General features: G+C 39.0%; 7 protein-coding genes across 10 annotated transcripts; 2 read left to right on the top strand and 5 right to left on the bottom strand.

Annotated features, from left to right (window-relative positions):
• Positions 1 to 128: 128 nt before the first annotated feature.
• LOC124349833 lies at positions 129 to 2,351 on the bottom strand. Of its 2 annotated transcripts, XM_046800722.1 has the most exons (10): positions 2,210 to 2,351; positions 1,958 to 2,076; positions 1,681 to 1,893; positions 1,486 to 1,620; positions 1,305 to 1,430; positions 1,099 to 1,242; positions 867 to 1,025; positions 705 to 789; positions 552 to 631; positions 129 to 495 (listed from the first exon to the last, which is right to left on the bottom strand). In XM_046800722.1, the coding sequence occupies exons 2-10, from the start codon at positions 2,013 to 2,015 to the stop codon at positions 428 to 430; spliced, it is 1,068 nt and encodes a 355-aa protein (XP_046656678.1). In that variant the 5' UTR covers positions 2,016 to 2,076; positions 2,210 to 2,351; the 3' UTR covers positions 129 to 427. The 2 variants fall into 2 exon arrangements, with proteins under 2 accessions (XP_046656678.1, XP_046656677.1); XM_046800721.1 differs by having other exon boundaries at positions 1,958 to 2,351.
• Positions 2,352 to 5,851: 3,500 nt separating this feature from the next.
• Positions 5,852 to 8,711, top strand: LOC124350106. Its single transcript, XM_046801118.1, has 4 exons — positions 5,852 to 6,098; positions 7,833 to 8,019; positions 8,091 to 8,207; positions 8,280 to 8,711. The coding sequence occupies exons 2-4, from the start codon at positions 7,833 to 7,835 to the stop codon at positions 8,441 to 8,443; spliced, it is 468 nt and encodes a 155-aa protein (XP_046657074.1). The 5' UTR covers positions 5,852 to 6,098; the 3' UTR covers positions 8,444 to 8,711.
• Positions 8,712 to 8,971: 260 nt separating this feature from the next.
• Positions 8,972 to 10,560, bottom strand: LOC124349821 (alpha-2-macroglobulin receptor-associated protein-like). 2 transcript variants are annotated; one of them, XM_046800703.1, is made up of 5 exons: positions 10,247 to 10,560; positions 9,899 to 10,187; positions 9,720 to 9,827; positions 9,564 to 9,660; positions 8,972 to 9,494 (listed from the first exon to the last, which is right to left on the bottom strand). In XM_046800703.1, exons 1-5 carry the CDS (start codon positions 10,466 to 10,468, stop codon positions 9,125 to 9,127), a joined length of 1,086 nt encoding a protein of 361 aa, XP_046656659.1. In that variant the 5' UTR covers positions 10,469 to 10,560; the 3' UTR covers positions 8,972 to 9,124. The 2 variants fall into 2 exon arrangements, with proteins under 2 accessions (XP_046656659.1, XP_046656660.1); XM_046800704.1 differs by having other exon boundaries at positions 9,564 to 9,657; positions 10,247 to 10,559.
• Positions 10,561 to 11,423: 863 nt separating this feature from the next.
• On the bottom strand, positions 11,424 to 13,036 carry LOC124349951 (chromobox protein homolog 1-like). Its single transcript, XM_046800908.1, has 5 exons — positions 12,915 to 13,036; positions 12,504 to 12,675; positions 12,037 to 12,442; positions 11,862 to 11,959; positions 11,424 to 11,799 (listed from the first exon to the last, which is right to left on the bottom strand). The coding sequence occupies exons 2-5, from the start codon at positions 12,614 to 12,616 to the stop codon at positions 11,667 to 11,669; spliced, it is 750 nt and encodes a 249-aa protein (XP_046656864.1). The 5' UTR covers positions 12,617 to 12,675; positions 12,915 to 13,036; the 3' UTR covers positions 11,424 to 11,666.
• Positions 13,037 to 14,154: 1,118 nt separating this feature from the next.
• Positions 14,155 to 16,955, bottom strand: LOC124349753 (all trans-polyprenyl-diphosphate synthase PDSS1-like). Its single transcript, XM_046800580.1, has 9 exons — positions 16,042 to 16,955; positions 15,871 to 15,975; positions 15,666 to 15,802; positions 15,435 to 15,579; positions 15,279 to 15,368; positions 15,079 to 15,210; positions 14,824 to 15,021; positions 14,573 to 14,761; positions 14,155 to 14,450 (listed from the first exon to the last, which is right to left on the bottom strand). Exons 1-9 carry the CDS (start codon positions 16,144 to 16,146, stop codon positions 14,328 to 14,330), a joined length of 1,224 nt encoding a protein of 407 aa, XP_046656536.1. The 5' UTR covers positions 16,147 to 16,955; the 3' UTR covers positions 14,155 to 14,327.
• Positions 16,956 to 17,073: 118 nt separating this feature from the next.
• LOC124350026 (chromobox protein homolog 1-like) lies at positions 17,074 to 18,588 on the bottom strand. 2 transcript variants are annotated; one of them, XM_046801003.1, is made up of 5 exons: positions 18,431 to 18,588; positions 18,100 to 18,286; positions 17,798 to 18,035; positions 17,629 to 17,726; positions 17,074 to 17,506 (listed from the first exon to the last, which is right to left on the bottom strand). In XM_046801003.1, the coding sequence occupies exons 2-5, from the start codon at positions 18,207 to 18,209 to the stop codon at positions 17,353 to 17,355; spliced, it is 600 nt and encodes a 199-aa protein (XP_046656959.1). In that variant the 5' UTR covers positions 18,210 to 18,286; positions 18,431 to 18,588; the 3' UTR covers positions 17,074 to 17,352. The 2 variants fall into 2 exon arrangements, with proteins under 2 accessions (XP_046656959.1, XP_046656960.1); XM_046801004.1 differs by having other exon boundaries at positions 18,380 to 18,560.
• A 218-nt stretch (positions 18,589 to 18,806) lies between these two features.
• Positions 18,807 to 20,075, top strand: LOC124349868 (probable serine hydrolase). Its single transcript, XM_046800787.1, has 3 exons — positions 18,807 to 18,988; positions 19,058 to 19,635; positions 19,713 to 20,075. The coding sequence occupies exons 1-3, from the start codon at positions 18,838 to 18,840 to the stop codon at positions 19,971 to 19,973; spliced, it is 990 nt and encodes a 329-aa protein (XP_046656743.1). The 5' UTR covers positions 18,807 to 18,837; the 3' UTR covers positions 19,974 to 20,075.
• Positions 20,076 to 20,105: the final 30 nt, after the last annotated feature.

Here is a 20,105-nt window from a genome sequence, read left to right as displayed (position 1 = left end):
AAATTGAACCGCAAACGCAGGCGGATGTCCGTTGATCCAGATAAAATCAAGATAAAATCTTTCCTTTCAAATAAATTTGACTGAGACTTGCACGAAAAGGCATCGGCAAATTTGTCAAGGTAAAACCATTTGAACAGATATTTTGTATTGATGTATAATATTAAACATCGAAGATTTGAAATCACGACGCAAAACGGAGAAACATTCACATTGAAAATTTAATATACGCGGGAAAAAGTTTAAATGGCCGTTCTTATATGTTTGTAGCCGCAAAAGAGAAAATATATGTAGCTTTTGTGACTAGATGAAAGATGCATTAGAATTTGGTCTTAGTAGCTAGTCTAATCGAGAAAACGTTCAATTTTTAGAGCGGGAAATTTAATTTTGAGATCGCAGAATAAGTCCAGAATGACTAAAGCAGGTAGCGTTATTTCCAAAGTAAAAAAATGAGTAAAGACGACGTGACGATTAAACAAAATCGATCAAAATTCAAACCTGAAAATAACAGCGAATTAATAAATGGCCCTGAATCAAAGTGTTATTCGACTCACCAGCAGCCGAGCTAATTACAGCCAAATCAGCACCATCAACGTAGTTGCACAAATCCGACGAACACGACAGAGACAGTATACTAAATTTCCAATAAACATACCACAAATTAGCGATAAAATAATTGAATCACTAGTGATATGCGTGCGATATACCTAGTTCCTTCTTCAGCGTCGTAATCATCATCTGTAACTCCGGCTGCTTTACAGCCTCTTGAGATCGACACCGTAGTTGATTCGACTGCGAATTACCCCCAAAAAACGATGCATTAATAATTTGAGATGTCAAATGAAATTAATTTTGAATCATCAACTTACCAACAGTGTTATTCGAGGACACAGACATATTGATCGTTGTCATCCGCAAAATGTTGCAATATTCGTTAGGTTCGCACGTTACGACTTCTGCCACTTCGGCTGGATTTACCATACACACGTGATTGGGCCCCGTTCCTTCACAATCGTAACATTTTAATCCTATAAGAAGAAAGTGGTGATGTCACTAGATTGTGAACAAGCCCAGGGTACAAGCAATTTAGAATCCACTTACGGCCATCACCAACGTTACACAAATCCGTTAGACAAAACTGAATATATGTCTTGGTGGAATCCCCATTCATCCTAGTTGACGTCATCGAATGGCTTTGAAGAACGTCTGGTGATTTACATCCACGCGAAATCAGCACTCGGGTATCTTTGAATGACATTTTCGAATAAATACAAATAACGAGGAAGGAAATCAAGAATTGTACACACTTTCGCTTGTTGGCTGTCCGATCATCTTGGTAGTGTTTAATGCAACATAAACTGCAGCCTCGTTCGACACAGCGCTCATGTTGGAACTGGCAGAAGATTCGGTAAGTCGTTGGCTTACAGGACCGTCTGATCAAAAACTCTTGTTAGCACTTGATAAAGAGAGGAAATTAAATCTATGTACTGGATTGAAAGGAAATTTCTCTCCTGAGAACACTGCAATACTGGTTGTGTGGGCAAGAGACTCGTCTTGAGATGGTGGCCGGGCTTACTACACAAACATCATTGTCCATGCCTTCACAGGTATAGCATTGAGTACCTGACAAAAGATATTAATATCTAGATTTTTTCGACACTTGGACTAAATTTAAAATGTTACCATATCGATAAGAGTTTCTGTGTCTGCCGTAGCCATGTCTCATTGGGATGACGACAGGAATCAAAAGGGCGGCACCCATGCCCATGCCTAAACCCATTCCCATTCCTGCTCCCATGCCCATCCCCATGCCCATGCCCAGACCTTTTCTGGATTTTGGCACCTTCATGCTGCGACCTGGTGATTTCATTCGTTTGTATCCAAAACCCTTTGCATCTGAAATTTATAAATGAATTGTAAATATTATGATACAACAGGAAAACTGTGACTCTAATGACACCTGTGCTGCAGATGATCAGACTCAAACTTATGATGACTAGAATCAACGTGACTTTCATTTTGGGAGCAGCGTTTGTCAAGAAGGAATAAAAATGTCGATTTTTTGTTAATAATGCTCAGCTGGAATGAATAAATACAGTTGTAATGACTACAACTTTGATACTGAACTGTCACTGACGCTGAACGGAAAGTCCAAACTTGACTAGAAGCAATATGCGTGTATCATCGCTTTGTAATGACAGCGAAGTAGTACCGAGAATACGAAGAACTTGAAGTTTTGCCAAAAATGGTTTCGTTTGCCATTCAATATTTAATCCAATTGATCGACGAATCAATGTAAACGCTGCCCTATCCGTCGTCAATGCGAATTCACAACAAACAAACACTGCAGCAACAACCAGCTGCTCAAAACGACCGCAAGATGTCTCATTTTTCACGATCGAAATTCAACAAATTGATTATATCCCGCATTTAAACCAACAAAAATAGTAGAATTTCAATTCCTTCTTTAACATTTCATCTTCAATCAAAATTAAATTCTAAAAAAATGGCGGATAATAAATTCCGGACGGTAGAACTTTTGCCAATCTGTCTGAAAAAGAAAGGCGAATGCCCAATTTTCATTCGGTAAAATGGATTGATGTCATCTCTTTCTCTCTCATCCCTATAGTGAGACATAATTTCTGTCATGACGGCGCACTACAATTTGTCCGCTCCCGGAACTGGGAGGTTCTTCCATTCCACCTGTCATCAGAGAAGAACCGCAAGCGGACATTACAAAAACACAAAAGGGCTCACACACACACACACACAGCATACCTAGGTGTACACACACAAATCACGATTCGTCCACATCGATCAGGTAAAGAGATGGCTGACTGATGGATGACACATTTTGTGTATTCATATATATATTATATAAAATGGGAGAGTGGGGTTCCAACGTCCAAACAGATCAAGCCATACATCTTTGTATGTATGTGTGTGTGTGTGCTATAGCTGTTATTTCGGTTTTTCCTCAAGTTACAAAATTCAACCTACGAGAAAGAAATTCGAATTTCTTATTTTTGTTTCTTTTGATATTGACGTGTGTAAATATAAAAATATTCCGGTTACTGCCACCAGCTATAGAATGTAGCCATACGAATAAATAGCAACCGGGTTCAAAAAGGACGAAGATATTAGGCCCATAAAAATGTTGTCTTTCCAAACCTCCTCCTACTACTATCTAGACAATATAATATCAAATAAAAAGGGATGCTTCTATATAGCTGGAAAGAAGAAAAAAAAGACGAGTTTATATTACAGCCGAGAGAGTTCCATAAAAGATAGCCTCTATCCGCCGGTTGCTCGAATTCCTCAACGTTCCATTAAATTGGAAATGTATAACATTTTTCTTTGAAAGACAAAAAAAAATATAAAATAAAATAAAAACCAGTGGAGAAAAGATACTTTGTTTGACATTGAATATCAAGTTGTCGTGTGGCAGCCGAGACCACCAAAGATACAATGGGAATAGGGAAGAAAAAAAACAAATTAAATAATAATAATAATTAAAAAAAAAAGGGTTTGGTTATTTCGCCAGCTATCCATCACAGGCTGGGGGAGATGACAACATCCGGAATTACGCACTCGACAGCCCAACCTCTATAGATGGTGATGGGGGGGAAACCTGCTGCTGCTGGCTGGCTGTCATATGTATTTGCTACAACGTGAGAGAACCAGGACGAGCGGGCAGGACGCGTGTAGCGTTTTCCAATTCCTGAAATTCAGTCGACGGGTCCCGAGAATCTCCACCATCAATTTGTTATCTTCTTGATGGGCGCTGGACGTCGTCGCCAGCATTTCTCTCCTATATATTTTACCCCATGAATGGACAAAATGGGAAAAAATCTAGAAGCCGGACAGGCATCTCTCAGCTGCAGTTAAGTATTAAGCACAGAAGCGCCTCCTCCCATCTCCAGCTCAAGCGGAGGAAAACACATCGATCCATTATCATCCCATCAGTCAGATCCGGTTGAGAGTCGCGCGGGGTTGGACTTGGTCGCCAGGAGTCGACCAGCAGTCGTCACGATATAATAGAAACCTAATGGGCCTCTTTTCTTTTTCTTATACCTTTTTGTTCTTCTTTTTCTTCTTCTTTTCATTTTCTGAATTGTTAAAAAGCTCTCGACGAATTGTTACAGCCGCCCGAGATGCTCCTTCTTCTCGGATCGTCGTATTATTTATAGAGACGCAACAGGATCTAGGAGCAAGATGGTGGGTCCCCCCCATCATCGTTCACTCTGCGGATTCCTCGTCCGCGTTGACCCACAGAGCTGGGGGGGAAGACTCTGCGATCTATGGCCGTTCATTCATCAACGACGATTTCTCTCCAGCTCTTCTCTGCAGGCTGTCCGGCAGCTCCTAGCGCGTTGTTGTTGACGAGTTGTCATTCGTCGTTTGGGAGCCATTTTTCTCGGTGACTGATGGCCAGTTTCGTCCTTAAAGTTGCCCCCCCCCCCAAGTCTTTTGAATAATGTCCCCAAAGACGGATCTGCGCCGAGGCTGATATCTCCCAAATACTTGTGTGTGAGCTATAAGGCAAGAAGATATCATATACATATTCTATTCAACAGCTACTGCTATTCATCTTGGCCATTTGTCCACGTCGTCAACCGAGCAGAGGACCAAATTCAGATCCCTTTGGCTGCCCACAAATACAAAAAGGGGGATATGACGAGTGGTGGTGGTGGCTGGTGGCCCATCATCGCCGTTCTGTCAAACAATCGACGAGATGACCGCACTTTTCAAACTTCACGATTCACCATCGAGAGTCATTTGTCTCCGATACGGACAACACGACGATACAACGGCGCGCGATTGCGGATAAAATGTCCTTCGTTCAGGACATTTTATATCATAGATCGTCCGGTCAACTTTTTTCCTTTTTTTTATTTTAAATCGATCGACGCTTGACGTGTGACCCACTTTGCATACAGAAAGAAAAATTATTATTTTTTTTAGGGGGGGTTTCAAACCACTTAATTCGGGAGCGTTTAAAATTCCCGCGATGAAGAGAATTTTTTTTTTTCCGACATTGGAATTCCAACGAATACACACACACACACCGCGCGCGTGAATATGAATGGGCGAAAGAGTAATTTGAAGAGAGAAAATGAATAAGAAAGGATATATATGTTGTGAGCCAGCCCCAGCGGAATGCCAACGACCGCCTTATTGCTGCTCCTCCTCGCCCTGGAACTCAAAATGCTGGAGCTAAAGAAGAAAAAAAAAGTCTATAATATAACATGGATGTTATCTAACGACGTGTGTGCAGCAACAGAATGGAGGTACTGCTTTGCATCTCTGCCAAAACAGAAGAAGAAAAAGAAAAAAAAAATGTGTAATTATATAGCAACAGCGTGTGGCGGCAAGAAAGCCATTAGACTCGTCTAGTCGTCGTCGTCGTCGATGGTGGAGAAAAGAAGAAAACGGATCGCCGCTGCTCCAAATACCACACGCCATTTCTTTTGTTGTATTTTTGCACGGATGTTGTATAGCTTCAAGTCTATAAGCCAATCGTAGATGATATCCGCGCGCTATTATTTATCACAAGTCCGGGTCAGGAATCCCTTTTTGATTTGGACCAATCGACCAGTGCGGAGAGGTACTCTACTGTGTGTTGAGTGTATAGTGTACTGGGTTCAAAAGGGGCCAATAGGGTACAGGCCTTTTCGTGTGCTCTCCGTCGACTGTTGTGTGTTGCTGCTGCTGTACATCCATCCGAGGAGGGAGGGGAGGAAGAAGGAGGAGTGTTGGGGAAGTTGGATGGCCTCCCCCCATCTTCCTCTTCTCTCTCTCAGCTCTGCTCAGCTCAGCTCAGCTATATATATTACAAGCTGCAAAGTCTTCAGAGTGGACAATCGACTCCATGTACCGCATAGTAGAGCTTCACACTTTGTTGACCTCCCCCGGAGAAGTTAATAGTGCGCCATTGACTAAGACGACGACTCCGAGATTATAGCGTTGCGTTCGTTCACACATCACACACGTTTTATTCCATTCATTCCGGAGCTTTTTCGTCCACGCAGAAAATAAAAATCCTGAAAGAAATTCGAGCACCAAATTCAAAAAAAGGAAAATTTAAAACAACAAAAAAGGTAAATATGAAATTTTTAGTTTTCTTCTTCTAGTCGAACTTTCATTCATTCATTCAAGTCACGTAGTGTGTATAGTGAATCCATCTGGGAAATGGATCGGCAAACATTTGCGACAAAATGTGTGAATGATTTTGTTGCGCAACTTCAGACACGAGCGATTCGACGAGAGTCGAAAGGAACCAGCAAACAAGAGAAACGACACGAAAAAGCGAATCGCCACTAGACATATTTGACTATCCCCCCGCTCCAATGTTTCTTTTTCCCAATTTATATGAGAATGACATGAAGGGCCAGGAGAGAGGCTACCTCAGTTACGCGCGCGCCCAACAAGCTGCTGCTGCTGCTGGGCGCCTTGCCTTATTTTATCCCCCGCTCATCTCGCCCAGCGGCGGTCCAGCGCGCCAATGGACTTGTAGGGTTATCAACTTGATGTCGTAATTGATGACTTGAACAAGAAAAGAAAAAAAAACAAAACAAAATCTCCTCTATTCCTATTCGTCTATCCTCCTACAGTATAAACCACGCGACATTCTTCTTTTGCCTATATAGGGTGAGCACCCAAAGTTCTAAATTTTTTTCGAAAAGACAATTCCCCCCCCCCCCCACGTCATTTTGTAAAGAATCTTAATTTAAACCCAGAAAGAAAAACTCCCGATTCCTCGAAGCCATTCGGATTCCGCCCCGGTAGCGCTACGTATGCGCGAAAGAGGTGGAGCGCGCGTGCGGATGTCGGGCCCGCCATTAACCAGCTCACCTCGTGCGGCGTGATTTGAATTTGATTGTACAATTTCGTCGTTTTCGCTTCTGAATTATAGATTTTTCTTTTTCTGTCTCGAGGGAGGGATTTTTGTCTCTTGCGAGAGCTGCGCCCAGCTGGGGGCGCAATTTCACGGACAAGAGAGAGAAAAAAACAGCGATAGAGAGCAGAGCAATATTCAAAGTTATTCCAAACACGCCAAGCATTTTTTTATTTTATTTTTTTTTTACTTCACACACAGCCGGGTCCATGCAGTGAGAGTGTGTACATCAAATACCTGGCTGCATTCCTCACCTAATTGAGCACGAGCCTTCTCTCTCCAGCCGTTCACCTTCGGAGTTATTGAAGATAAAATCTTATAGCCCCTCTCTAGTTCTTTCTTTCTTTCTCTCTTTTCCATGGTAATTAGAATGGGACTTTCCCTTGCCCTTTCTTTTGCCTACCTCCCCTCTCTAACCGACCGCGAGAAAATGTATATTATACCCACCACGACCCACCATAAAAATCGGAAGGGGGGAATTTTTTTTCGGGGGGGAAATTCTATTTCATGACGATGGAATGTTGGGAATTTCTGACTGTCGTGAGTTTCGCGCGAGCCATCCGCGGGACACCTGTTTCTCTGGAATTTTTCCTTTTTTCTTTTTCTTTTGTAACGGAATAAATACTTGTTTCTGAATTTTAAAAAAAGAAGAGGGATCCGGTCAAACCGTTTAATGGTGGTCGCCCATCATTGGACGGAGCTACCGGTCTTGAGCAGTCTGACACAAAAGTCCGGTTTCCCCCCCACCGTGTGTGTTTTTGAATGGGTTTCTCTTATATTTTCCAGGAGAGAGAGAGAGAGAGAAGAGATCTTACCTTACCTTAATGGCTTTTGTTGTTGAAAGACTTTGACAAGTGGATTAACACCAACTTTGGTCCGACTGCTGATGGGCTCCTGACGAATGACGACAACATTTTCTTTTCTCTATACAATTTAGATGAACCCGGTTGTTGTTCTCCTGCTGGTCCAGTTGGTAGCCGCTCAACCTGTCGCCTTGCCGAACCCATTCGCTGACTGGAACACCAAGCCGTCCAGCAGTAAAGTTTCTGTACTGGACACCCAACCGCTCAGCAGGACTCGAAGCCTACCCCAAACGTCACAATCAACAAATGGCAATCATGCAGGTAAAAGAAATTCAAACTTTTCTCTTTTTCTTTTAAAAATAACAACTTACGTAATTCTTTTCATGTCCAAGGTCCGATCAACACTAAGAATGGTGGCACTTTCGACAAAGTGGGCAAAATAATTACGACGACCACAACGACCGAGCCTTTAACTCAACAGGCCACTGTTGACATAGAGACATTGCCAGGTATCGAAATCTAAACAAAATAAAATCAATTATTCAGAACAAAATTAATTTTAAAATTTGGGGTTGCTTAAGGATTTTGGTTAAAAGATCCCAGCAGGATCGAAGAAACGACTGGGTCATCCTACGAGGTCGATTACCGCACCGAACGGTACCGACTGGACGATCTTCTACTGTTGAACAAGAGGCGCAAAAATGGATATGTCGGACACCACCACGAAGATGAGAAGACCCATTAAAAATAAACCAGGAATTCCGATGGCGTAACATTCGGAGAAAACTGCAAAAAAGAAACTAACCTCTCAAAACTCCATTCCGGATGAGCACCACACACACAATAATCAACTCAAAAACATTAATTTGGTTTTTTTAACACGTTTTGTTTTGTTTCGTATACGGGCAAAGGTAAGAGAGTATAATAACTTACCGTTTCAGGAGGTTATGACCGCGCCCGCCTATGGAAAAACGGTCATCATTTCCCTCCACCCCCCCCCCCCCCCCCCACCCTCCCTCTGGAATGCTGGAAAAACAAAAAAGAGCCTCTTCTATATATCTACCTTCCTTACATTCTTTACGTGCGTGCGTGTAGTATGTATATGTGTGCGTGAGCGCGCGCGCTCGTTGTGTGTTCCAAAACAACAAAACAAAAAACGTATTATTTGCGGGATATATCATCAATGTAAATACATTTCTATTCGTTATTGGATGGCGCTTGTTCCTTGTAGAGAGAAGCCTATAAGCGTCTAGAACTGGTCAAAGGAAAAACAAAAAAGAAAACTGTTTTTTATTTAGAATAATAAAGTAGAAAAAATGCCAAATGATTATTACAACAGCCGTTAGAATGATAATAACTTATCGAGATGAAAACAAAAATAAGCTGCTGCTGCTGCTGCTGACCGGCCCAGCTGGTCGAGATTTCTTCACAGCTCGAGGTGCCGTTGCGTGATTCGAGCTTCTAGGTCGGCGTGCAACTTTTCCACTTTGCGCGACTGCAATTTAATCCTCTGGCGAAGCTCATTTGCGTCTTGAAATTCACTTTTGTTGCCTAATTCGGTCTTGGCCTGTTGGAGAGAGTGCTGGGCCTGGATAAAGCGCAGCTTTTGCAATCTCTGCTCGTAGTGGCGCAGTTCCGTGCGGAGAGATTCCAATTCCTCAGAGGTAAAGTCGCCGTTGAGAGCGATTTTCCACAGTCCCTGAACTTTGGGCTCTTCAAAATCACGGCTTTTAGGTCCCGATAGGGTCATGCGTTCAAGGCGGTCGTAGCCATATTTCAGCTCGCGATGAGTACTCCTTGAAAGCGACACAAAAGAAAGTTTAAGGGAAAATTGCTGACCATTTAGACATGACTAGAATAGTTACCTCACTCCTTCAACAGCCGAATTTTCCAAATTTGGCTCAATTTTATCTCCCAAATCCTGAAGTGTGTCCGTAAAAGCTTCATTCACGAAGGCATCTGGTGATGGAAGAATGTGGTGAATTGGGACAAATTTACAGGAGAAATTTAATATTCCTTACTGTCTTCTCTTAGTTTCCTGCTGTTGTGCTCTTCCAAGAGGCTATAATACTGTAGCACCTTTTCCTGGTGGTGAGCAAATTCATCCTTGAGCATTTTCAATTCAGGTTCTTTGATACAAAAAAATAAGACACATTAATTTCTCAAATTGATTGATGAATAAATGAGAAACTTGTTGTACCTGTAAATCCAGCACTTTCAGCTTTTAACCACAGTTTATTCAGCTTCTTATCTTTGAAAATGCTATGGCTGTTGGTCGTACTGTCAGCTTGGTTTGATTCGGTATCTTTATCAAAGTGATCAGCCAACCCATAACGTTCAATGACATTGCCAAACTTCTTCCTTATTTCAGCTTCTTTGAGACCATCCTTATCCAAGTTATCAGCCTTCAACCGCTTGAGCTGCAATTCTTCCTTATCTTGCACTTTAAGTTCACTGTAAAGACTTTTCAGCTTAAACTCTGTCAGTCTCTAAAGAAATATAGAAGTTTAAGTAGATGAACAATTCTTTAAAATTTGATTGTAAGTACCTTCTGAGCTTTAGCCCAAATCAAGTTAATTTTAGCGAGGCGAAAAGGTTTGTCAATACTTTTCCAAGAATCCTTGTCAACGCCTTCAACAGGTTCTGGTTGATTCGCCTCTTTTGAATATTTATTCACAGCAGCTTGACAGTACGAAAGGCCCAACAGTAATATATAAAACAAAAAGAACATACGCTGGAGACTGCAACTGTTTTGCATAATACGTGACATTATTTTTTATAAAACAACAACGAGATTTTCATAAAATTTTGAATGTGAAGTGTGACACCTCAAACAGTCTAGCAGACATTAATTGTAAGAGTACGCTTGGAGAAGCCTAAAATGCGCGTACTATAATTTGCGCGGAACTTTTTTTTGTGCGCGAAACATAAATCCGTATTTACTTTAGTAGTGCACGCCGCAAACAAATAGGCCTGTGTGTGCGTCTGATAAGCCTATGCGCAACAAGTGATGATGCATAAAGAAATACAATCAATTTTTGAACATAAACTAATAATAGTGCTTATAGTCATATTTCTTTTGAAAAAGGCTAAATAGAAAATTTAAGGAATAAGTATTTAAGATTCTAACCATATTCTGAAACGCGCATTTTTATCCTAACCCATCGAGCGCTAATTTTAATTAGTACACGATACCTCGAAATAGCCCCTAATCAACACGTAGATCAAGGTTAGTGTTTAATAAGTATAGCTAAATTGTTTCTCAGAAGTGTACTAGGCGGAATTCCCGCTAAGATAAGCAAATGTAGTCTAGCTTTTAGCTTCAGGATACATGAATGTTAAAAACAATGGTTGAGACTTGAGAGAACATATGATCAAATATAGATTTTGTTTGAATTATTCCATTTTTATCATGTTTTAGTTGCTTGTCCTACCTTGTGATTAAGACTTATCAAAATGAAGTTTAATGAGTAGCATTGTTGATGGCAGCAATTGAAAATGGCAATGGAAAAAGTCAACATCTGTAAACTTTTTTAAAAATAGAACAGTTACAAAATCCATTATATAGTAAGCCATATCTCAAGCCCATATCTTACAAGTATTCTGATCGCTTCAACCAATAAACATAACAAATTTACCTTATTTTAGTTGGATGTCATTTAATTGTTTTCTTGATAATTTTTTTACAGTGTAGTTTCGGTTTGTAAAAAATTTACTGATTGTGATCAGCAATCAAACTGTGTACCAGAAAAAAAGAAGATACATGCAAATTTACACAAGTCAGTTCTTTGTTTTTGCTAGACGGCAGAAAATTCAAATAAGGAAAATATCTGGATTAAGGTAATAACGAAATAACCGCACAGAAAATATTAAAGTTCCTAAAGAACAGAGGGGAGAGGGCAACATGGACAAATAGCATCAATCCAGCTTCATGTGCCCAATCGAGATTCTTGACTTGACCTGAGTCTTTAACTTGAATCTTCTTCGCCCATTTTTCCGGTTCGGATCTGCAGGCGCTCTTCATAGAATTTGATTACGATTTGCGGACATTTTATGTTAGCTTCGCAAGCCGGAACTAATTCAGGTGTATGTCTGGATTTCCTAGAAAATAGAAAATGTTGATATGATTCGAATCTCTAGTGAAATGTATTTAAAAAATGAACCATTTGATGAGAAACCAAAGTTCCCCCGTAGAGTCAGTAGCACCTACAATCTTCTCTGATTCAAGATTTCGATCGAATCCATAAGGTTCATCGTCACTCTGAAAATTGAAGACACAAAACAGGATTTAATTCAAATCATTCATTTGAGATGAAGAACTTTCAATGACATCCAAACCTCAACAGTTTTCTCTTTTTTCTTTGTGGTTTTCTTTTCTTCTCTAGGCTCAATATTGCGATTTTCTTTCTCTCGTGCATGTTTGTTCTTGAGAAGATAGTTAGCAAAACGTTCAGCGTTCTTAGAAGTGATTTTGTCGAGTCTTTCATTATCTTTCTTTTTTTGTTTTTCCTTGTTACTAGAGTCAGTTTCAACCACATCAGGACGTTTTCTCTCCTTGGTACTGTAGGAAGTAAATAACAACTTCTCAACTTCTTTTTTTCTTTCCTTTTCCTCTTCCTTCCTCTTATTTAAAAATAGTGAAATTAAGGCAGGACAATCCAAGTTTTCCTCAGGTTCCCAGGAATTGTCTTTATCATCATAACCTTTCCATTTCAAGAGATATTCAACTACACCTTTTCTTTCTCTAAAATAATAACATAAAAGTTAAACCATATTGACCATTTAAAAAATGACAACAAACATACCTACGATCCAGGATTTTTTCAACAATGAACTCTTCTTCCTCGCTGTCTGAAGAAGCTGGAGGAGTAGGTTCTTCTGAAACCTGTCTCTCTTTGAGTTTTGTAGTTTTTCCCATTGTGACAATCGTGAAACTTGTAGTTCATAAAAGCATGAAGAAAGTGCTATTAAGTTTTCCTGAAAGAAAGTAATTTAAATAATATCAGATATGATCTGGTACTGGAATTGATTGATATGGTAAAATCTAAATGGTAACTTGGTAAGCTATGGTTTAGAGGTATGATATGGAGTAGTTTAATGAGAAGGGAAAGTTAAGAATTGAAGCCTAAGAAAATTAAGTACTAAGCATATGAAAAATACATACTCCCAGTCCCATTAACATAAATAAACTATGTATTTTATAGAGTAAAACTCACCAACTGTTACAAATTTGAACATGTGGATGTGCTGTGAAGTTGCCAAGTTGGGGTCACGGAAAAGATTAAGATGAAGCAGACGGATTTTACCTATGCTTGAAAAATGTCGCCACGAGATGCCCCTACCAAGTCAGCCAAAGTATTTTTTTTTACGATTGAAATATTTACTATAAAAAATATACAGTCAGTCTTTAAACACAAGAAATAATTTTAAGAGAATATAGATGTGCAGCAAATGTTAAATCTATATGATGGGCAGCCGGCACTTGATTTTCTCTCTGTTTTTATACTCGTTCATCTAATCGATCTAATCCACGATCAAATATGGTGATTTCGTGATTGTAGATTAACGTTTCTCTCAAATAGTTCACATGCTTTATAATTACTGTTCAAATCCAAATGGTAGCAATGAGTACCAGGAAATTGTAATAATTATACAAAAGAAATGCCCATTGGGACTTTTTGAATTGTTTGTTAATGTTCGTTAAATTTAATCTACTTCAAGTATGCCTAATTTGGTACCTAATTTTATGATTAAGTTTACTTGCCACTTCACAAGTAAAATGTTATTTACATGCAGGCTTGATGTTTTTTTTTCCAAAGGCGAGAATGGCGAGCACACAAGCTTTTCAATAATTGCTAGTTGCTAGTTGTTACACGAAGAAGTGACCGAAACCAGGCGATAAGACAGGTATGAAAGTGTATACGGCGGGAAAAACTGTGAAACTGGAGAAACCGAATAACACAATCTGTTTTGGTTCTAGTGTAGTCGTGTTATATGTATTGTTTTTTTCTGAGCAGACAGCTTGTACGAAAAAAGACAGTGTTGCGAATTTTTTCGTTTTCTATCGTTCATTCGGAAAATTAAATGTTTTTGTTAGAAGGAGATAATTTTCTTATTGTTCAATGGGGTTTTAAATAGTCTTTATTTAATTATTTATCACATAAACTAGATTTAGTTTTTCTGACGATGTTACCATCTAACCAAAATTTCGCTTTTGTTGTTTGTTTTTCCCATATTTGGGCGTATCCGGAAACAGAACGTGAAACAACATTCAACGGAAAATGTGAATTCAAAAACCGGTTTTTTTCCAACAACTTTTTTCCTAGTAGTGCCGTCAGCAAGGTAACCAAGTTTCTGTTGAAGCCACTCAACCACTCGCACTTTAAAAACAATCAATACATTCCGTGAATTTCCTAGTTCCCAGTTCCCATAATCTTCGTAATTTAAATATAAGAGTAGAAAAACTTTTCCTTTTTATCTTTCAGAAAGCAGACAACAACAAGCAGTAATGTGTTGAATCCATAGTACAATAACATTCTAAATTGGTTAAATAATAAAAGAAGAATTAGATCATTATTCCCCAGGTGAAGCGCATTTGTTTTTAGAAAATAAGTCTACTATGACAACAATTATGTACGACGAATTACGGCCCATGTAATGCAAAGTGTCCGGTGAGACTGTATTGACTGAATTGTAGTTTTGGCAACTTTACAGCTTAAATAACGATGGCAAAATGTGCGCTTTGCGCATAACTGGATAATAAATTTAATATCAATGCACAAATTTAAAAAGGTTTTCCCATGTGAGCATGCACAGACAATAAAAGTAACCAGTCTGGGCATTATTTAATTTTGTTCAATAACTGATGAGTTACCGTGAATAACATTTCCTGGTAGGGCGACTGTGACAGTTGAGCTATTTTATCCATAGCGTCGCCGTAGTACTGGATCGCCAATTCTTTAGTCCGCTGCAAGCCGTCCGATTTCAAAATTAAACTATACGCAGCTGCAACGTCCCCTGGTTCTTTGAAGCGGCGCAAAATCATTGGATTCAATTCAGGAAACTAAAGGTCGGAGATAATAATTAGGAATTTTAAAAAATTTGTAAAATTCGAACTGCCAGCACCTGTTGCGCAGCAAATAAAACAGGCATATTCGCTAGTCCTTGGTTCAAATAAACTGCTCGCGCCTTGCCGTATTCAGTGGATGCTATGGCGGAGAAATCTATTATGTCATCTACCAATTGATAAGCTATTCCCAGCTGTCGGCCAAACTCAAAGGCGGTTGTTTGTAAGGTAGCATCAGCTCCGGCAAGCACTAACACCTTTGAGAACAATTCTTATTTTTTTTTTAATTACGTAGAAATCAACTTGAAACATACCGCCTTACAAGAATAAGCAAATACACTTGCAGTTTTATTAAATGTTTTGTCAATGTATTGGGAGAATCTCTCTTCTTCAGTTGCGCCAGTATCAAGTTGCATTAATTCTCCGGTAACAAAATTGAGTATCATCTAAATTAAGAGTTATTTTTTAATAACTACTTTATTGGAATTAAAGAAGAATAAGAATCTATACGTACTCTGGTTAATAAGATACAAACTTCGTTGTTCGGAATTTGCGAAATAGTTTCCAAAGCACGACCCAGTACAAAATCACCAGCCCATATTGACTTATGACGAAGAAAACTGTCAACCACAATGTCACATGAAACATTTTGCTTTGCTATATAATATACCTTTTTTTGTCCACAATGAAAATTGATGGTTGGTTTTGCTCTTCGCTTGATGGCATCGTCAATCACGTCGTCATGATGATACAAACAGGTTCCGTGAACCATTTCGGCAACTTGTGCAACTTTCTTTTGATTTTCAATCACTTTTCTATTGTCAAAATTAAAAATAAAAACAAGTTTTGATTAATACGTATGTTATCCAGTGGGACATTTAACAAAAATTGAATAACAAACGGTGATGTCTCCTTTAGAATAAAGTTGATTGCTTTAGCCCAACACAAAATGACCAATGGTCTTAAACATTTTCCGTCTCCGTCAAAATGATAATAAGCTAATGGTAAAACTGATTCAACCTGCACTCGTTTTAAATTCTGTAAATAAGATCAGAATTTTGGATGAAATTAATGGCACTCTTTTAAAAGTTATTCTTTATTCAAACCTTTCTTATGTTTTCGTAAACATCCGCCACGTCCTTTCTCACCAGAAGCTCGTAGTTAAGCCTGTCATTAGTTGGAGTAGTCATATGTGGGACTCGGGTTTGTATCTGCGTGAGTACATCGTGACAAAATTTAGTTTCTATTCTCACAAGTGAAAAATGCATCCATCTTACCTGATGGCTTTGTTGCATCGAATAAATGGTGTGTCCAGATAACAGAGATGCATATCTGACAGTGTAAAATCCCTTACGAAATAAGAAATGGGACGCGGAAAACATCGCACTTTTTCGGTTGGTCAGAAATAGAATAATTTTACCTTGCGCACAGATCCAGCTTTAAACTAGCGTTCGCTTCAAGGTTTCGTTCCTCATATATCTAAATAACAATGACTATAGGAGCCATCGCGAACGGGTTTTATACCAATCCTAGTTCGCACCCTTCGCCATCTATAGTCTATAAATTCCCCAAAAAAACTAGCAGCATACCAAATGGAAGAAGATTCAGATTTGGCGTGGTTAAGAAAGTAACGGTATCAGCTGACACGGATTCTTTCGACATCCTCAAATGCAATACAACAGCTTTGAAAAACCTGATCCGAGATTAATCTTCTATAAATAAACTTTCTGACAGTAACCTGTTGCCGACGCAGGGCAACACCCTGATTTAGCACGGGGTAGCAATGAATATCTTCTACGTTTTAGGGATTTGTTGGTGGACTAACAGTAAAAATAGCGAAACACGTTTTTTACATACGCATCCTTAAATAGAATGTTGCTTAATTATAAGAATCAAAATTCTAAGATCTGAGATGGTCTTTCGTTTGGTTGCTAACCTATATTTGACAGATGACTGCACGTGGCTGTACCAATATCCTAGTCTCAAATAACCGAACTGGGGGGAACACGAATCTCGAATAGGGACAACAATACAAGTAAAGCGAACTGTGTGGTCAAATTCGAAACCTGTTTTGTGTAAATGCTGTTCTAGAGAAAGAATCGAGTTCAACTTAATTAATGGCAGCATAGCCCCAAAACAAGGGAAATTCAAAACTCGATAATCATATACTTTGAACACTCCGTCCCGCAGTTAATTTGGCATCAGTTAAAAATAACTTTGTCCGAAACAAGAATTGTTTGAGAATAAGTTACATTCAAAGATAAAAGACAATCTACATCACACATTAAATGCTTAAGTATTGAGAGCCGTTTAAAAAATCTTACGTTGTATTTTATCGTTGTTTTTTCGCCAGCATGATTTTCAGCAAAGAAAATTTATTTTGTCAGAGAAAAATATAATCAAGCATTATATTGGATGACATAAAAATAGTAAGTTGACGAGAAAAGAACGAGAGGATTGGAGGAGTACGAAAAAGGAAATGAAAACGGAAGCTTCACGGCTTCAATTGCGTGTAAAAGAAGGCTATAATACAACAACAGCCTGTTCATCAGAAGACTTACAGGTTGAGGTTTGCAATCTTAGCACTTCTAGTCCGTTCTGCTTTTCTCTTTGGTCTTACCGTCGTCACCATTTGCATTGTTGTGCCATGTTAGACGCTCTTCATAAAACTGGATAACGATCTGCGGGCAAAGCTTGTTGGCTTGGCTTGCCGGAACTAGATCAGCTTCGTCACTGGATTTCCTAAAAATTACACAAATATTAAGAACCATTTCCATTTGCAAAATATGTTACTTGTCATAAAGCAGCAAGTTAAGCCTTATTAATGATAAACAGAAAGGAGTAATTAAAACAATGAAACTTACCACTTCATGAGGAAACAAAGTTCACCAGTGTCATTAGATGCTCCAATAATCATTTCAGGTTCCAACTTGCGATCAAATCCTTTCGGGCGATCAGCATTCTGTGTGGGCAACATAATGACCATTAGTTAAGAGTCGTAATACTCGAGAATGATATAGATGTAATATGAACCTCGGTGTTTTTTTTCTTAGCAGGATTGCTATCGCTTTCTTCACTCGCTTGAGCACGTTTCTTGTCTTTCTTTTCATTTTCTTTCTTCTTGCCTTTTTCTTTTTCTCTCTCTTTTCTCTGATTTTCAAATTCGGCAATCAAGGCTGGACAATCTAAATTTTCTTCTGGTTCCCATGTATTTTCTTCATCACCAAAGCCTTTCCATTTTAAGAAATACTCCACTTTGCCATTCTTTTCCCTAGATTTATAAATGAGAAGAAATTTAGCTGAAAAATAGATGGTGCTATATCAAATGAACAAACCTTCGATCAATGACCTTCTCAACTGAGAACTCTCCTTCGCCACCATCAGCTGCCTCTGTGCTGGGTTCATCCGATACTTCTTTATCCTTTGCTCTGGAGTTTCGGCCCATGGTAGAAATGATGAAGCTTTAGTTTAAACAATGAGGTTAAAAGCGTACTCACTGGTACCAAATCTTTTCTAAAAACACTGAAAAAGAATTCAACAGGTAAGATTGACAAGCATCAGATATCCACCACAAGTTAGAGGTAAGATAAAAGCAAATATACAAATTTTACTCACACAAAGACTCGTTGATTTTATAGTTATTCTATTACTAAAACGAAAACTTACGTTTAAAATTGAGTGGCAGATTGAAATCTGACAGTTGGCGAGTGTTGAGTAGATAATCTTGCAACGAGTTCTCTAGTAAACTTCAATTTTCAGCCGACGTTTTCAACGCCATGAATCTCGCGTCTGATTGGCTACCACAGAGGAATCAAACTATGCGTTTCCGAAGAGTTTCTTACCAGTACACAAATTATTTTATTTTCAGTTATGAATTTATGACATTTTAAATTTGTAAAATTTTAATTATTCTCTCCATTAATTGATTCATAATTTTTATTTTTGTATTAAACATAAGGAAACTTCTTACTAAAATGGCGATTCTAAAAACATTTCTCAGTCAGTCAACAGATGTCATTCATTTCCATTTTTGTTTGTTTAGGTGTGTTTTTGTTGTCTGCTAGGTTCGTAAAATGTTGGGCAGATTTTGCAAAATAACACAAGAAATAGCAATCCAGGCGAAATACTACCGATCTTCCTTTCTTCAAAAGAGATGGAATCACATTATCAAGGCCCAAGATGCTCGCGAAATTCAAGTGCCTCTGCCGCATGGGATAATAGCTGGTTTGAAGAGAAACGAATTTGTGAATATTTAAGTATTTTGAATGAGCTCACTTTCTCTTTATATTGTAGGCAAAGAATGGGGCAGTGTAGAAGGGTACCCAATATTGTGTCTTCATGGATTTGCAGATAACTGTGATTCATTTGCACCGCTTGCTCCTTTACTCTCAGAAAAATTTCGTTACATAGCTGTGGATGCATTTGGACATGGACTTACTACTCACGTCCCCCCAGGATCACCCATGAATTATTGGGAAAAAGTGATTTATATCAAGAGAGTGGTTGACCATTTCAAGCTAGAAAAATGTTCCATTATCGGTCACAGCATGGGAGGTTCAACAGGGTTCCTTATCGCTTCTCTATATCCAGATTTGGTTGATCGCTTACTCACACTAGATATTATCAAACCAGTCTCTGTGCCCTTAGCGTGGCATACTCAGGACATCACTGAAGCCATAGATCTGCATCTCGAAATGGAAAGGAAATCTCAGGATCCCAAGAATCAAAAGAGTTTCACTCAGGAACAGTTGGTCAATCGTTATGTGGAAGCCATGGGTGGGACAATCTACCCAGAAGCTGTCCGTGTTCTGATGAAGAGAGGTTCCAAAGCATCTGGCAGTGGATTTGTCTTCTCCCACGATCCCAGAATGGTAAAACAACATTTCCCCTAATTTCAACCACCAAAATCACAAGTGAATCAAAAATTTATTGTCTGAATTTCTAACAGATGCTGCCTTCTATTATGCGTTTCGGGATAGAGGAGCAACGTCAAATAATCAAAGGAATTAGGTGCCATTTAAAAATTGTCAAAGCCAAGCAGGGTCCGCTGTACGAGCCAGTCAAATACCTGGAAGAATTCAAAGCCATTTACCAACGACAATGCGCCTCTTACGAATATGACGAATCGGTCGACGGCACCCATCACTTTCACATGCATCATCCAGAACGAGTAGCACCCATCATCAACGAGTACTTTTCTCGATTGTGAAAAAGAAGAAGAAAAAAACGCTTCACGGCGATTCTTTTATTCACGCCAAAAAATTTCCATGTAAATGTAGACAAGAAATAAATAAAATAAACTATCGTTTGATTTCGCAATGCGCCATTCTTTTTTAAGAAA

The sequence above is a fragment of the Daphnia pulicaria genome, chromosome 7 (assembly GCF_021234035.1).
Source record: "Daphnia pulicaria isolate SC F1-1A chromosome 7, SC_F0-13Bv2, whole genome shotgun sequence".
NCBI classification, from domain to species: domain Eukaryota; kingdom Metazoa; phylum Arthropoda; class Branchiopoda; order Diplostraca; family Daphniidae; genus Daphnia; species Daphnia pulicaria.
This window is presented reverse-complemented; position numbering and strand designations above follow the sequence as displayed.

Bases quoted from the DNA above. Each gene is read 5' to 3' on its own strand.
- LOC124349833 (XM_046800721.1), bottom strand. From the start codon at position 2,015: ATGAAAGTCACGTTGATTCTAGTCATCATAAGTTTGAGTCTGATCATC. The intron at 1,431-1,485 runs GTACATAGATTT...GTTTTTGATCAG, and splicing joins AGAAATTTCCTTTCAATCCA to ACGGTCCTGTAAGCCAACGA. The intron at 1,026-1,098 runs GTAAGTGGATTC...TTCTTCTTATAG, and splicing joins GTGTAACGTTGGTGATGGCC to GATTAAAATGTTACGATTGT.
- LOC124350106 (XM_046801118.1), top strand. From the start codon at position 7,833: ATGAACCCGGTTGTTGTTCTCCTGCTGGTCCAGTTGGTAGCCGCTCAA. The intron at 8,020-8,090 runs GTAAAAGAAATT...TTCATGTCCAAG, and splicing joins AACAAATGGCAATCATGCAG to GTCCGATCAACACTAAGAAT. The intron at 8,208-8,279 runs GTATCGAAATCT...GGGTTGCTTAAG, and splicing joins TGACATAGAGACATTGCCAG to GATTTTGGTTAAAAGATCCC.
- LOC124349821 (XM_046800703.1), bottom strand. From the start codon at position 10,468: ATGTCACGTATTATGCAAAACAGTTGCAGTCTCCAGCGTATGTTCTTT. The intron at 10,188-10,246 runs GTACTTACAATC...ATATTTCTTTAG, and splicing joins TTTGGGCTAAAGCTCAGAAG to AGACTGACAGAGTTTAAGCT. The intron at 9,661-9,719 runs GTAAGGAATATT...TTCTTCCATCAC, and splicing joins CAGGAAACTAAGAGAAGACA to CAGATGCCTTCGTGAATGAA.
- LOC124349951 (XM_046800908.1), bottom strand. From the start codon at position 12,616: ATGGGAAAAACTACAAAACTCAAAGAGAGACAGGTTTCAGAAGAACCT. The intron at 11,960-12,036 runs GTTTGGATGTCA...TTCAATTTTCAG, and splicing joins AAAAAGAGAAAACTGTTGAG to AGTGACGATGAACCTTATGG. The intron at 11,800-11,861 runs GTTCATTTTTTA...TCTATTTTCTAG, and splicing joins CTTTGGTTTCTCATCAAATG to GAAATCCAGACATACACCTG.
- LOC124349753 (XM_046800580.1), bottom strand. From the start codon at position 16,146: ATGTTTTCCGCGTCCCATTTCTTATTTCGTAAGGGATTTTACACTGTC. The intron at 15,369-15,434 runs GTATATTATATA...CTTCGTCATAAG, and splicing joins TTCATTGTGGACAAAAAAAG to TCAATATGGGCTGGTGATTT. The intron at 15,211-15,278 runs GTACGTATAGAT...CTCTTAATTTAG, and splicing joins TTTGTATCTTATTAACCAGA to ATGATACTCAATTTTGTTAC.
- LOC124350026 (XM_046801003.1), bottom strand. From the start codon at position 18,209: ATGGGCCGAAACTCCAGAGCAAAGGATAAAGAAGTATCGGATGAACCC. The intron at 18,036-18,099 runs GTTTGTTCATTT...TTATAAATCTAG, and splicing joins GAGAAGGTCATTGATCGAAG to GGAAAAGAATGGCAAAGTGG. The intron at 17,507-17,628 runs GTAAGTTTCATT...TGTAATTTTTAG, and splicing joins CTTTGTTTCCTCATGAAGTG to GAAATCCAGTGACGAAGCTG.
- LOC124349868 (XM_046800787.1), top strand. From the start codon at position 18,838: ATGTTGGGCAGATTTTGCAAAATAACACAAGAAATAGCAATCCAGGCG. The intron at 18,989-19,057 runs GTTTGAAGAGAA...TTTATATTGTAG, and splicing joins GCCGCATGGGATAATAGCTG to GCAAAGAATGGGGCAGTGTA. The intron at 19,636-19,712 runs GTAAAACAACAT...AATTTCTAACAG, and splicing joins TCTCCCACGATCCCAGAATG to ATGCTGCCTTCTATTATGCG.